The following is a 16,556-nucleotide window of genomic DNA, read 5'->3' on the forward strand; positions in this document are numbered from 1 at the left end:
GTTGTATTGCCCCTTCTCCAATCAAAATAGTAAACTGAAACATTTAAATATGTTTTCTTAATTCAAAATTTGGTGGACCGTAAGTAAATTGAAATATTTGGAAAGAAAGAGCTGCTTACAGGCTTTTGGTTGTTTTGAACCAGGCAGGATTCGCTGATGAAAATATATGTTTATTAGAAATCAGACAGTTGCTTACTGTATAATGTCAGCTACTTAAACAGTAATACTGGTATTTAATTTGAATGTGTACTTAAATATATCAAGTCAACTTTTGCAAGCAATGTAAATTAGGGAAAGCCCAACTTGGAGGGGGCCCATAAGCCCACAGGCATTATGACTGGCCATTAGAGCAAGAATTGCTTGTTATTTTAATATTGGATATTGTTCTCTGAAAGGTTCTCTTGAATTTTTTTAACCTGGAGTTAAAAATGTTTTTTGTTAAAACATTATGAAATATTTTGCCCCTTTTGTCTAATATTAATTTTACTGCTGGGGTATCTTTATGTAAACTATCTAATTTGTATAGGGCATGAACATTGTTAAAGTTCTGAGACAGTGATGGTTGCAGACCTGAGTTTTATTAAAACAAAAAAGGCAAATATAACACACATATAAACAAAATAACCAGAAACTACTATTGCAAGAAAAATCGTTGTATTGACAGGAAAGCAACACCGAGCATATATTTTGCACTGTGGTGGTGGAATAAGTGTCCATTTATATTGTTGCCATGATTGTGTGAGCCCATGTGTAATCAGTGGGATGGGAGATGTGAATATGATAGCAAACAGTTCATTTTTTTTTCCAAGGAAATGGTGACTAAGATATTTTACATGTATGCAGACTAATATTTATATTCCATGGAAAGTGGGGTCAAAGACAACAGAGTCCATAGGAAATGACAACAAATGTTTTTTTTAGGAGTATATGTTTAGGCAGATATACTTTTAGAAAAGTATAATATTATTATACAGTTCTAATGAGTTAATTTTGTTATCATACTGTTTGAAATTGTATTGTTTAATTTTAATTTAATGGATTACACAAAAAAAAATTTTTTATTGTAATGTTTATTGTACAGTTATTTGTTTATTGTAATTAAAGAAAAGGAAAAAATCTAACTGTGGCTATACTATATAGCCAACTATAAGTCTATTTGTATCTTTTTCAGAATTTTCACAATCAATTATGTGTCGAAGCTTCTAGCTCTCTAGTCCTATTAAATTTACAAGTTTAGCATTTGTTTGGTGTATAGGTACATATAAAATATAATCTACTGGGATTATTTATTAACTGATTTGAACAGTATACAATAAAAAAATACTAGGTTCAATGTACTATGACAAATTCAGTGTTTACCAATCTGATGAGTAATGTGGATTTTTGTTGGAAGTGTAATTTGTAATTACTATTGTACTGTGTTAATAAATATAGATGAACACATTATGATTGTTTTTAAAGAAGTATGTCACAGAATACAGAAGGCATGTGTTAAAGCCATTCCCTACGAAACGGCTAAACACTTGCTTGAAACAACAGGTCTTAGAACATTTTCAAGTGAAAAATATTTTGTTTTTAACAACAAAAAAACCCCCCAGTAAATTTAATTGCTTATTAAAGTGATGGTTTTTAAGGCTTTTGAAATCATGGACCCCTCCATTTAGAGGCTACACGAAGTTCCTTCTGCCACATGGGTGACAGTAGAGAGAAGAATGTTTTATGATTTATTGTCATATTCTTAGCCAGAGGGATGGTGAGATCAGTTAAGCTGTGCTAGATGTTCAAGGAGAACAAGTTGTAGAGCAGGGCTTGATAATTGCCTTCATATATATATATATATATATATATATATATATATATATATATATATATATATATATATATATATATACATACAGTACAGACCAAAGGTTTGGACACACCTTCTCATTCAAAGAGTTCTTTTAATTTTTATGACTATGAAAATTGTAGAGTCACACTGAAGGCATTAAAACTATGAATTAACACATGTGGAATTATATACATAACAAAAAAGTGTGAAACATCTGAAAATATGTCATATTGTAGGTTCTTCAAAGTAGCCACCTTTGCTTAGATTACTGCTTTGCACACTCTTAGCGTTCTCTTGATGCCTACTTTGAAGAACCTACAATATGACATATTTTCAGTTCACTTTTTTGTTATGTATATAATTCCACATGTGTTAATTCATAATTTTGATGCCTTCAGTGTGAATCTACAATTTTCATAGTCATGAAAATAAAGAAAACTCTTTGAATGAGAAGGTGTCCAAACTTTGGTCTGTACTATATATATATATATATATATATATATATATATATATATATATATATATATATATATATATATACAAAAATACAAGGTAAAATTTAATCACTCAATTTTACCTGGCCAAAAGTTACCATCTGACCATGCAATCTATAAACTGATTAAAAAAAAAATATTCTCTACAATGACTTTGAATGACTCAACTTTTAGATTTCTATTCAAATTTGTGCATGTTTGTACAAAAGGAAGGGTCAGATGTTAGTTTAATGCTTATCTACATATCTGTTTCTACAGCCCAAATTATTATAAACCATATCTTTCTGTCGTTTTCTATGACTTGATCTGGATTGTATTGAAATGGACAGTAAAATTTTAGTCATGAAATGCAATTCTCTTTATCAGCTTATTTGAAATAAACACATTGGTTTATACAGGCACAGTCTAGTGTATTTGAAGAAATTCCATGTGTACCTATTTTGAAATTAACTTGCCAATGGGCCTGAGGAATTTCCGTGCATTATAAGGATCAAGATATTCTGAGCAAAAGGAGAAATCCCAAAAGTCGAGGAAACAAACAAAGGAAGTAATTTAATAAAAACATGGCATTGATCCATGCATTCATAGTTAAACAATCTCCTGTAAATACCCGAAGAGACAAAACAATGTTAATTGTGAAACAAGTTATTAGTTATTTTTTCGAGTGTAATCCTGTTTATTTTAATCTTACAAAACTTTTGTTTTTTGGTGAGTTAACCTGAAAACATCCATGATATTTAGCACAGTGGGCTTTGATGTTTATCTAAGGTAAATGTCAACTATGTAAAGCATGGTCAAAACAACAAAAAACAATGGGGAAAATTGTCAATAGTTTAATGATATACTCTGAAATTGCAGTACAGTTATAAGTGCCTTGATATAGATGTATATAAATAGATGTAGAATTATTACCACAATCATTAAAAAAAATCATAACACAATGAAATAGGGGGAGGGTGAACATTGCATTTATTTTCTACAAGTTGGCTCTGCATGAACCAATGAACAGGTTTATTGTATGGTTGTTAATGACATCTGAAATTCAATCTCCAATCAGTCTATACTTTCGAATGGTAATCTATGTTGATCAATTTTTTATGTGAAATGCAGCATTTCATGAATGAGATGCTACTTGTTTGTAATAACTAAAATTATTAGGTGGAATAGTTTTTTAAGGACATAACAACTGTGTGGCTGCTGTGAAATCCTGTCAGCTGAAATCACTGTTTGACTTTTTTGTTTACTTGTTTCTGCCAGTAATATACATTGATATCCACTAAGTAACCTCTACTAAAAGGTTCCTAACCGTGATTTGGCTCCTTTCTGTTCTGTTCTTTGTTTCACAAAGAGGTTTCATAAATACAGTATAATTCTATAAAGATGCCTAAAGATGGCAAAAACTCTGAAAACTAAGTGCACTTGTTTTATCATTTGACCCAGTTTTTGGATAGTGGACATGAACAAAAGCCCAAACAGTGACAGCGACATTTATATATTGACGCCTTCTAATATGTGTTGTTAATTTTATGACAGATCTTCTGAAAATTCTGCTCAAAAGCAAATGTTATAAAGGAATCCTATATAAAAAAATAACAATTAATAAATTAAATTCACTTTACACAAATACATATGTACATTATTATGCACAAAACCATAGTCAGACAACAAACGTAAAAATAATGTAACTGTGCTCAGTATTCACAACTCATGTTTATCATTTTATGTTAAATATCATAAAATTTAGTTTAAGAACTGACTGTTTAACTTTGATCTAATCTCTTAATTCAGACTGATATTGTGGCGTTCCTAATCTTTATCTCTCTTGCAAGTTTCCATGATGACTGAATGGGCACCTTTGCCTGCTGTAAGACTTTGTGCCTGTGCCACTGTTCCAGGCAGTCCAGAGCATCAGGAAAACTTGTGCTCTCAAACTTGTTAGCAAACATGCTGTTTTTCTCAATTATCCAGGGTACATCCTCAACACTGTAGATGCAGATATCCCTGACATAACGTCCTGTGGGGAAAAATACCATGTTTTTTTAATAAGATTAATAACATGAATTATATGTAAATTCTAGACAAAAACTTCTCACATATACAATGTTTGCAAAAAGATTATTTTTAGAAAGGGCTTTAGCCAGAGGCTTATCGAAGTTTTGTACTGTAAGCTGTCATACCATTACAACCTTGATGTGCTGTCCCTTTTTGGTCGCTCCATTTAATGGCGCGAATGTTACCTTCCCAGCCACCTTCTACCTTACTGCCAGGGGCCTCTGTGGAAAATTTGAACATTGCAATAGCAGTTAATATGTTCATTATAATCCATTTTTGTTAATTGCCTACATGTTCTGGCTTTTCACACAGTTCCACCAGCACTGGTTGCATTTGCAAATGCTGAGACCTCGCCTAATCATTTGAATGTCTGAGAATCTTATTTCAGGAGTAGTTTGATCTTACCTTTCACATGGTTAAGCGTTACCCAGTAATGTTCATCAGGGCTGTAGGTATCCCTAGACCATTCCAATAGTACTTTGGCCACTGTGCTGTTAAGGACATATTCCACAAATTCTCTTTTTAGACTGTAGTAGGCTGTGCCAAAGTAGATCTCCAGGTTGTGTGGAGCAGGGGTCTTTTTGTGACTTTTACTCAAGGCTACCACATATTGACCTGTGACTTCCTTGTGTTGTATTTCAGTCCTGTATCGCATGTAAGTTGGCTGTTTTATACCTGGAGTCATATTATTATCTATCCATTCCTCATCTTGCATATACCAGACCAGCTCCAGGTTGCTCATGACAGGGAAATCCTGGCCACACAGGTTTATCACTTTTTTCCATTTGACTGGAGCCTTCACCAGGTCCTCCATACAGTTAATGTCAGCCTTCAGGCGGGAAAATCCTGCATAGGTCACTGTCTCACTAACTGAGGATAGAAAGACATTTGGAAAACAGTCTGCTAATCTCTCAACACTTACTCTGTAGTCTTTTGGAGCTTTGGCATCTACGTGAATACAGTAAACATTGTGTGGTGCATAAATGGCTCTGAGCAGACGCACAAACATCTCCAGGTCTTTGTGAATAGTGATGATGAAGGCCAGAGGGTAGTCTTCCTCTTCTTTGCTCAGGGTCTTCATAATAAAGTGAAACTTGTGTTGCATATGGGAGCAGTTTAGTGGACCATTAAAGTAGCTAAAGTTCTGACATTCTGTTCTTTCCCAACTTGTGTAAGTGGTGGTAGGTGGCAAAACTTTACAGTTTTCTGGGAATGGACGGCAGCTCAAGGAGCGGTGCAGTGGACTTTGAGCGTAAGGTTTGCCCTTAAGATAAATGACTGAGCAAATTAAGATGCTGATTCCAAGGCAGAGAAGAAAACTCCATTTGGCACTCTCAAGCTGGAGCATAGTCCACCATGAAGCAGACCAGTCTATGTAGGAAAATGTGTAGACAGAATTAAGTAAAAATTAGGAAGTTAATTGAAAGGTATGCAAATTGCTACCTAAATACACTGTAATTAAAAATGGGTTCTATTACTCTCTTAATCTCAGTGCTCTTGCTTTTTCCACGAGATAAAATTCTTTCAGACATGCTATAAACAAGATAAGACAAGTTTTCAGTCTAATCTGTTGGTCTCTTGTTATGAAAAAATATTGTGAAAGAAGGTGTCCATTTCCATGTAACATTTAAACCTGTTAATACTGGTTGTTTTCAAGTTGAATCATATCTCAAATTTGTATTAAAATGTAATAAGGTATTAGGAGTCTCTTAAACAAAGCAGTAACTGATCTCTTATCAGTCAAAATGAGCAGTAATTACAGAAATAGGTTTTAAATACTTTAGCAGTATACAGATACTAGCTTGCTCAAAGAATTTTATAAAAAATACAAAATAATACGGTGAAGCTCATCTCACAGCAGGTTTACAACTATGGTAGCATCTAACCTTTGCTCAAAACAGTGTAAGCTAGTAATTATCGCCTGCACAATTTAGCTTTAATAAACATGATCACATTTTTAATAATATGTGTGCTAATTATTTATGGCAATGAGTAATACATGCAAATTTGCTTCAGGATTTGGAATAGTTTAATAGATTTGTAGTGATTTATAAATGTAGATTGGTTCATTAATGTGCTGTATTATAAAAAATAAATAAAAGTTGTTTTACATATAAACTTTAATAATTTAGGACTGACTGCAAAAAAAATTGTCTATTGTTTTAATGGTACTAATTATTTGAAAGTAGTTAAAAATGCAGCTTGCCCTCTTGTGCTGGTCAGTACAGCCATGTTCAACCTTGAACACCTGGTAGTTACTGTAAAACCTAGTACATATGCGCACAAGGTTTAAACAAATAATATGTGAAAGGTTTAAACCAAATCATATTAAAAATTTACAATGTTTTCTAGCCCTAAGGAATAAGCATTATTACTCTTCACATGGTTGGCAAGTCTGTATTATTGTATTATTATCATTCTGTCATTATTATTGTTGTCAGGTCTTGATCGAGCAGCTTGATGTCCCATTTGCCTGTGGGTCGACTACTAAAGTATATCATCAAGTTCTAGTATTCTCATTTGTCATCCCTTTTTGTTTGCCTGCCTTTCAGAGTCGGCAGGAAATATTATCCAATAACCTCATGCAAATTTTACATTATATTGTTATTAAAAGCAGGTGATGCCCAGTGATGTTTTACACAAATACGTTTCTCTTTGCATAATTGCTGTCAGAGGAACACTCATACATACAATATAAATGCACATGCTCATTCGTCTAAGAGACTGATAATAAAATGTGTTTATTTCTTTAAACCTAAGGCAAAGGACCCAACTAGGCTGTTTTCACTCCCTTTAAAATAGTAAAGGATGAGTGCCTGAGTGGAAATGAATAATATTTCATTTTAATTTAAACCTTATTCTACTTTAAGGTCTATTTATTCCGCTTAAGTTAGAATTTAAAATAATCATTCATAAAATGTTTGCGTCAATGTGCTTTGACCTGCAAAAAATGTCCATAATGGAGCCACACACATTAACTCTATTGACTTAGTGCAGGTTTTCACATATCCCCATTCACCACATGACTTAATACATCAACCAAAAAGGCCTCCTACCTTTTAGCTGCAGCAGAGTCATCAAATAAGGTTAACCATTAAGTCTGACTTCCAGAAAGGTCTGTTCTACCATGACCTTAGCTAAATGCATGCTGCCTGAGACAGAGGAGAGTCATGCCTCCTGGACTGCCATTTAGTAGCTGGTGTGTGCTGTAAGAGCTGCCGACACACACTGCATGTAGATAGCGGTGTTATTGAAGCTCTTGTTTCTGCTGCTGTGTAATCAGAGTGATCCTCTCTTCTCTGTGTGACTGGCTGCTTGGCTGCTCAGCTACATTCCCCATGTGATACAACGAGAGAGCTCACCAGAGAGAGACATAGCGATTTAGAGGCTGAGCTTGCCTAGCAACTACTCATGACTCTCTCTCTCTCCCTCTCCTTACCCTCTCTCTTTAATTCTCCTCCCCTCTCTTCTCTAATGTACTTCCCACTAGACTGATTCTATCACCCAGTCGCTCTCTTTTAGTTTTATTTTTCCTTGCATTTGTGTCTTTTTTTTGTACCCATTGTTTCTTTCTTTTTACTAATATTTTTTTTTTTCAAAGCTACTAGTCATTGAATTAAGTGTTTTTTTAATCTGTGGTTGAATCCCTGGTGTTGAGGATGTTCTAATCCCTTGGGTGTAGCTTGTTTGTGAGCTCTTCTGGGTTAACCTAAGAGATTAGTTCTCTTGTGTCGGCCTAGATTATAGATAGACAGCTGTGCGAGACAGTTATTCGATTTTGTTTCTAGTAAAATGATGAATGTAATTGCTGTTTGCCTCGTTGGTCTTCCCAGATATGATAAGTTGGAAACACACTAGAGAATTTAGAGGAAGTTTCGTGTGGTGCACGGGTTCAGTCAGTGTCATAAGAGCCTTAGTAATTACTCTGTGGTTCTTAAGTCAGCACTTATGCAAGGCTTGGGAATGCTCTGCCAGTAAGGTGCATTACAGACTGTATTACTATTATTATTGTTGTTGTTGTTGTTGTGATTCACTCTCAAGTTTTCATGACACAGAACCACATTAATACTTCTAATTTGATCTAGCAGTTCATATCTAAGAGTGTTTTGCTTCAAACTGTCTAATGTCTAAACTGTTTTATGAAGATGAAATTACTGTAAATGTACTGTTTTGTTTTGCAAACAAACTGTAAACAGTAAACAGCTTTGGGAAGATGTTGCAATCTGCAATTTTTAAAACATTTTAGGTAAGTCTGAAATGTATATACTGTGGTACTAAATAATAATAAAAAAAAGTATTGTATAATGTAGCATCTCTTTTTTAAAAGAAAAAACAAACCTCTTCTTTTTTTAAACTGAAGAAATCTTGCAGTGATTATTTGTTTTCTTGAGATTTAATTTCCATCTTAAAGCAAAAATTTAGCATGAACTGTCAATAACAGTAATAAGAAACCACATATTTTCAGCACTAATTCATGCTAGTTAAAATCTGTGATAGGTTTTCTAATTGAAAATTGTACCACCAAGTAAGAATTTTTTTTTTAATAATTTTGACCCAATGTTAACTTCCTCCCAGCTTTAGTGGCAACAGAACTTCTCACTAAAACTACAATTTGTGGCATGAGATTTTTTACTCTTCGGTAGTAGGACTAAAGAAACTGACACTGATGATGTTTATTATTGTAAATGTAATTATTCTATAACTGTAAACATATAATAGGAGGCTTAATTCTAAGCTTTGCTAGTTACTTTAAACATTGTGATGAGAGCAAATCTCCTACCTTCGTATATCTGAGGAAGCGTGCAGTTGCCCTTTTATTAGCTTGCTATAAAGGGCTTTGCAACTGCGCATTCAGTTCTGATGAAAGTAGCTTACATCCTCTGCAAACAGAAACCACAATAACCACTTTTTTTTTACGAGTTCTGCAAAAATATAGTATCTACATCCTTTCCGAAACGTTTTTCTCTGCTTGTGTTTTTGACTATAATACTCAACATCCATCTAAGCTGAGTTTTGCCTTTCATACAAGGTAGATTTAATTATTGACGAAATCAATAAATAATTTATTTTATTTTAAATGGCATAGCTGACATATTTTAAATTGGCAACGCTGCATACTTTGTAACTCTATTATTCCAAAAGGTAGACTATATGGCCAGAATTTTGTAGACATCTGAACATAACACTTATATAGTATGTGCTTCATGTACATCTCATTCCATATTTAGTCCTTCGTTTGCTATTATTATATGCCCCCACTGAAAATGCCCATTTCTGAAGCATTGCTGTGGGGATTCCGGGGCTCAAGCTAGTTCTTCCAAACCTACCCTGGAAAGCCATGCCCCCTATTTTAAGATGAAGGGCATTGTCATATTGGGCCCCAAGTTCTAGTAAAGAGCAAATGTAATGCTGTATCATACAAAGACTTTATATACAACTGTGTGCTTTTAACAATTTGAGACGACCTACCTATGGGTGTGATGGTCAGGTTTTCACATTCTTCTGTCAATATTGAGTGCCACTTTTAAAAAGTTATTTGTCCTTTTTGCAAAACAATACTGACGTACTGCTGAATTTGAACTCTGATTTCCTCTCTTTACCAGTCTTACTATGATGGGGTAGTAGAGTACTGGCAGAATCCTGGCAAATTATCAGCTCTTTCCTACATTTAAAGTATTTTCTAACTGCTTTTGCATTTCTTATATCTATTGGCTGCACCCTCACTTCAGGACGTTATTTTAAACAAACCATTTCCAGTGAGTTTTGCTCTTTGTTTTCTTGTACTCTGGGAAACAGGACATGGACAACAGCAACAACTCAGTTCCTTGGGCCTCATTCGGACTAATATTGGCCCCATTTGTAAATATGGTTCAACAATTTAAACAATTAAGGGTTTTTTGTAGGTTTTTAAGAGTTTAAGTTTATTAAGTTTATCTTCATAATAGAACAAAAATTTTTAATGATTGTGTTTAATGTAAGAGAGTGAATACCAGGAAGGCAGCAGGACCAGATGGCATCACAGGTTTCACAGGTAGTCACAGGTCACAGGTAGTGTTCACTGAGATATTTAACCTCTCCCTGGAACAGTCTGTTGTCCCCTCATGCTTCAAACAGTCCACCATTGTTCCTGTCCCGAAGAAATCCCAGCCCGCCTGCCTCAACGACTATCGCCCTGTAGCCCTGACCTCAGTAGTGATGAAGTGCTTTGAGAGACTTGTCAGAGACTTCATCACTGCATCACTACCAGACACACTGGATCCTCTACAGTTCGCATACCGATAGAACCGCTCTACTGACGATGCCATTGTTCATCTTCTCCACACTATGATGGACCTGGACTACAGAAAAGGGAATTATGCAAAAATGCTATTTGTGGACTACAGTTCAGCGTTCAACACCATAATTCCCTCCACGCTCACTTCTAAGTTGGAGGTCCTGGGACTCAGCCTGCTGCTGTGTCAATGGATCGCCAACTTCCTGACAGACAGACTACAAACCGTATGGGTGGGCGAACACACCTCATCCACCCTCACCCTCAGCACTGGAGCTCCCCAGAGTTGTGTTCTGAGCCCCCTACTGTACTCACTGTACACATATGACTGTGTGGCCACTTCCAACTCCTTCACCATCATCAAGTTTGCTTGTGGTGGGCCTGATCTCTAACAATGATGAGACAGCCTACCTATAGGAAATTAAAAACCTGGAAAGATGGTGCCAGGAGAACAATCTTCTCCTGAAAGTCAGCAAGACTAAGGAGTTGATAGTGGACTTCAGCACGAAGCAGGAGCGGTCATACCAACCACTAAACATCAACGGGACCCCAGTGGAGAGAGTGGACAGTTTTCGGTACCTTGGTGTTCACATCAAACAGGACATGTCTTGGTCCTGCCACTTCAACACCCTGGTAAAGAAGGCCCGGCAGCGTCTGTACCACCTAAGACGCTTAAGGGACTTTAAACTACCCTCTCAGGTGCTAAGGACCTTTTACACTTGCACCATTGAGAGCGTTCTGACGGGTAGCATCACTTCCTGGTTCAGGAACAGCACTATGCAGGACAGACAAGCCCTCCAGAGGGTGGTGCGGTCTGCTGAATGTACCATTCACACCGAGCTCCCTAACCTGCAGGCCATCTACAGCACACAGTGCAGGATCAGGGCCAGGAAGATTGTGAAGGACCTCAGCCATCCCAAAAATTTACTATTTTCTTTGTTGCGTTCAGGGAAGCGCTTCCGCTCCTTGAAAGCAAATCCAGAGAGAATGAGGAGGAGCTTCTTCTTGCAGGCCATTAGGAGTTTAAACCAGGAAACACCCAGGATCGAGTACTGGACCTCCCTCTCCATCGTCACTTATTTCGCCACTTTTTTCTTTGCACTATGACACTTTAACTCTGGCCTGTCACTTAAACTCTGGACTTGAACAGGACAGTGCCACTTTATATCACACCATACTGCACATGGACACTTTAAGGACAATCACACTAAATCACTTTATGGTAGATACTGAAAGACCATTATTCATTAATGTATGTATATGTATATTTTCATATATTTTATATAGTTTATACTTTTTATTTATCTACCTTTTTTCAGTTTTTTTTTTATCCTTAATTCTATTCCTTTTATGTTTAAATGCTAAACAGTCACAGAAAAGCATTTCACTGCATGCCGTACTCTTTATGTATGTGTATGTGACAAATAAAATTTTATTTGATTCGTATTGATTGAAATGAATAGCAATATTAACTCTCTGTGGCGACCCCTAATGGTAGAAGCCGAAAGAAGAAGAAGTAGAAGAAGAAGTAGAAGAAGAAGAAGAAGAAGTAGAAGAAGAATAGCAATATTAACAACAATTACCTTATTGGGTTTAAACTATGTGACAAAAATAAAATAGCAAATATTTACCATTGGTATTGTGTATATGCAATGTAATAAATCTTTAATAATCCGTCTAAAGCCGCCACCAACCTTTGTGAAACTAACAGCTACTTCTTGGGTACCTATTAATGTGAAGGGCTACCAGTTTGATACACACTTCTGAAATAACAAATTTGCTCAATTTACCTTTAATTATATGTTGTTATTATTAATAATTAATGATATTCATCTATATCTAGTCATCTATACTTTAATATTGTCATTTTCAAATTCACACCAATGCAAGTGTGATTTAAAAAAAATAGCAACAAAAAAAATGAGATGCAGCTCACTGGTAAGTGGCGCTATGGGGAGCTATTTTTTTTTAGAAAAGGCCCACGGGCGACTCATTTGGTCCTTGCGGGCGACCATGTGGGTGACCACTGGTCTAAAGGTTTAAATTTAAAAGGGTTTGGCATGCATTACTGCCTTTTGTCCACCAGATGTCCCAAATGTTTCCCCTAAAATGTTGCCACCATGCTTCGTCAATTATGATGTGGCATAAAACATTTTCGAGACTAGTTTTTGTAACATGCCAAAATGAAACTGGGCAAATCTGCCACAGAGATGTTTGATATAATTTGACAATTGTACGACGATCCTGCAACAGCGGTGGACAGTAATGAAGTAATTGCAATTCGTTACTGTACTTAAGTAGTTTTTTATGTTTCTGTACCTTACACTATTATTTCTGTTTTGGAAGAATTTTACTTTAACTTTACTATATTACAAAGTCAAATATCTTTTTACTCAACTACATTTTGTCAAATCAGTTGATCCTTTTTATTTATATGTGGATAAAAACATAACTGGTGAAGCATGCAGGAAGCTACAAATCAGAATAGAGTGCATACTGCTTTAAATTTGTTTTGATTGCCGATTAGCAGTGGTGGATTTAGGCATTGGTGACGTGGGCAGCCCACCATTCCTGAGGGGCAGTCACTGCAAAAAAAATTAAAAAACTCCTACAAAATACAGTAGCCACACCATGTACCAAAATAAACTACTGTATTTTTGTATTTCAAAAATACAGTGGAACCTGGTTTTCTTGCCCTCAGTTACCTCGACAACCCTATTAAGTCGACGTTTTTGAAGTGGAACCGCCAAATTCTCGCTTTTTCTAAGCATTTTTTATAGGTTATGTCGACTTTTTTTATGTCGCCGAACCCTAATATCTCGAGCACAAGGGGGGGAAAATTTGCCATTTAACGTCGGTTATCTCGGTGCAGCCGCAGAAGAACTCGCGAAAGTGGCGGAAAAATCAAGGCTTACAGCTGCTACAGGTGTTGTATTGTATACTGGTGAATCTCTGCTGTTAGTTAGTGCACATATGCCTTTAGTTGTTAAATGTTATGCGATGAACGGGAGGCGAAAGCTGCGCTTGGCGGCGCGGAACGTGTGATGACCATCCAAAATCATAGAATGAACACCGGCAGGATTGGGGGAATCCGCGATGCGCTTTGGGAAGAAAAGCGCAGCCGGTGAGAGAGTGCCGGTGGGAAGGCACGTACCGGGATACACATGAGCGATAACAACGACTGCCGTGAACCAACATATACCAACAATAACGGACAGTGAGAGTGTGGAAGTTTAAATAGGAGCTGGTGATGATGATAAACGAGCACCATATGTGCGCGATTGAACCCGGGAGCTTCAGAGAAAGCGGCCGAGAAAGCACCTGACACGCCGAAGGGGGCCGAAGGGGGCGTGGCAGGTGGATTCCTGACAGATAAACATGTACTGTATGTATTTTTATAGCATGCCTTCATCAAACAAATCGCGGCAACGCTGTTGTGTAAAAAAACCTCCAAAAACACGTGCATGCACATTCTCATTTATTAACGCACATCATGTACATAAAGACATTTCAAGCACGTTAATATATTGCCGCCATTTTGATTTTCGTTTATCTCAATCATCGGTTACCTCGATGCTTTTTGGCGACCCCCTAGGACATCGACATAACCGGGTTCCACTGTACTTTTACAAGGGAGCATGAATATCTTCGCCAAATCAATTGGCCTTTTTTTAACTGTTCCTTTACCATTACATTAACTCATTTGATTAAGTAAACAATGTTTGACAGCAACAGCTTTTCTTTCGCTAAGTCGTGCAATAAATCTGACATACGCAATCAGTTAACAAATTAATTACAGTGGAACCCCATTGTACGAGCATAATTCGTTCTTGAAAATTGCTCGTATGTCCATTTGCTCGTATGTTCGAACTGATTTTCCCCATAGGAATGAATGTAAAAGTGATTTAATTCGTTCCGAGATCTCATCCGATCGCTTATTTCTGCACTTAAAAAGTATTTGTAGCCTATTTTAACAAACAAATACACCCGCAAACTATCGTAATATAAACATAATTTAACACTTACTCATGTGATAGTGGTTGAATGCGAGTGTGAGACGCACAAAACGCTTATAACCTCCTCGGTTTCCATGTAATTCTATTTACTTTCGTTTTCACAGCACCATCACTGATTTTCTTGGGAGACATTTTTCAAGATTTCTAGTGAAATAAAAATATAAAACTAAAAAAAGTTACTGTGGGAGAGCGTATGAATACGGGAATAAGGAACGCCACAACAGGTCAGGTGCAAATGCTTCACATCTACTTTTATTTGTTTTTTTGTGTCGGTCTGCTTAGTGCCCCACGCAGCACGTCTCTGGCGCACACACACACACACACACACACACACGCGCACACACGCGCACACACGCTCTCCTCCTTAAATGCTCCCTCCGATCACTTGAAAAGAGAGAACAATCATTAGGTCACATTAACTTCAGGTAAAGCAATCCCCTGCCTATCTGCTCCCGGACCCGCCCTCCATTCACAAACCGCCGGTCGGCCACGCCCCCGCTGCAACAGTTACGTTTTTGCTGCACTGAACTACGAGAGCGACCGAGTGATACGTCATCAACTAAGCGACTGATGCGACCCTCCGCCGAAAACGGGGAACCGGCAGCGTGAGTTTGCTTGTGCCTTCGAAATTTGCTCGTGAAACAGGGTAAAATTTTGCGAGCGAGGTTGCTCGTATCTCCGTTTGCTCGTACAATAGGTTGCTCGTACAACGGGGTTCCACTGTATTCACATACAATATCCCTGTGATCTCCCAGATGAAGTTTAGTTTTAAAGTAACCAATAGTTTAATGTGTAAAAGTTTGCAAATGACTCATCATTGTATCCTTGTTTAGTTACTTGGTGTTTGGTAATGAAGGACTACTTTGCATCAGCAACACTGACTTAATGACAAACAAGTCATTCATAAGAAGACAATTAATAGCACCTGTTTTCATAGCAACTAGTTTCTGACTAATTAACAAATCATAAATATAATAATATATTATACGTCAGGTAGTCATTTATGCAATTGTATGCAAAATCATGATCCTACTAAGCAGCTACTTCAATAAGGGTACAATATTCAGCAATCGAATATTTATTTAGCAATCATTGGATAACTATTTGACAGCTGGCAGCCTCCACATTTCTCACCTTGAACACCTTCTTCCATATTGATCAATTTTCAATTTTTTCAATTTGCATTTATATGATGCCATCATGTAGACTTTTATAGTATTTTGAAACTACAAAACATGAAAATATTTTGATACAAAATATGAAGACAAGTCAAGAGTATGGAGCCATTATGAAGCCATTTTCTTCAACCCTATCAAATGCAAATTACAAAATCTTATTTTATATTTGAAATATGTATTTGAAATACATTTATCATAAATACTGGCCATCCCTGGTCATGAGGTAAATCTTCATGCTTTTTGACCAAATTACTCAACAGTTCATAGGAACCGTGCATGGCAGTATTTGTTAAGTGCTTTTCGGTAGGTCTGATGGCCTGCCAGTGGTGACTTCTACCAGAAGTAGACCAGTCTCATGAACACAAGGTAGTAAACAAACTCTTGGGAGTTTTTTATTAATACAAATTAACAAATTCTTCATGTCATAAAGATGAGTAATTTAGGCCCACAATATAAGAAGGAATGAATAGTCAGTTGTCAAGATCTACTGTAAGGTTACATTTGTTGTCAGACAGTATGATCCAAGAGTTCTCCTTGGAGATCACTAGATATTGATATGGAGATGCAACTCCATGTATAATACAGCTATTTAGTTTTGTAAGGTTTAAGTTTCAGATGGCAGACTGCCTTGACATGAGATCTACCAGACAGGGTAATGTTGATGTGTAAAGCCAATGAATGTAGGTTGAAGACAAAAGCCAGAGGGTCAGGTCA

General features: G+C 36.5%; 1 protein-coding gene across 2 annotated transcripts; it reads right to left on the reverse strand.

Annotated features, from left to right (window-relative positions):
• Positions 1–3,142: 3,142 nt before the first annotated feature.
• On the reverse strand, positions 3,143–9,271 carry LOC124392813 (beta-1,3-galactosyl-O-glycosyl-glycoprotein beta-1,6-N-acetylglucosaminyltransferase 7-like). Of its 2 annotated transcripts, none has more exons than XM_046860058.1 (4): positions 9,158–9,271; positions 4,783–5,748; positions 4,503–4,598; positions 3,143–4,339 (listed from the first exon to the last, which is right to left on the reverse strand). In XM_046860058.1, exons 2-4 carry the CDS (start codon positions 5,723–5,725, stop codon positions 4,110–4,112), a joined length of 1,269 nt encoding a protein of 422 aa, XP_046716014.1. In that variant the 5' UTR covers positions 5,726–5,748; positions 9,158–9,271; the 3' UTR covers positions 3,143–4,109. The 2 variants fall into 2 exon arrangements, with proteins under 2 accessions (XP_046716014.1, XP_046716005.1); XM_046860049.1 differs by lacking the exon at positions 9,158–9,271 and adding an exon at positions 7,434–7,821.
• Between the last annotated feature and the right edge of the window lie 7,285 nt (positions 9,272–16,556).

Source organism: Silurus meridionalis, chromosome 1 (genome assembly GCF_014805685.1).
Source record: "Silurus meridionalis isolate SWU-2019-XX chromosome 1, ASM1480568v1, whole genome shotgun sequence".
In the NCBI taxonomy this organism is placed as follows: Eukaryota; Metazoa; Chordata; class Actinopteri; order Siluriformes; family Siluridae; genus Silurus; species Silurus meridionalis.

Excerpts from the sequence above, each read along its gene's own strand:
- LOC124392813 (XM_046860049.1), bottom strand. The coding sequence starts at position 7,455 with ATGACTCTGCTGCAGCTAAAAG. Across the intron at positions 5,749-7,433 it reads GACTCTGCTGCAGCTAAAAG|ACTGGTCTGCTTCATGGTGG; the intron begins GTAGGAGGCCTT and ends TTTCCTACATAG. Across the intron at positions 4,340-4,502 it reads AGCACATCAAGGTTGTAATG|GACGTTATGTCAGGGATATC; the intron begins GTATGACAGCTT and ends TTTTCCCCACAG.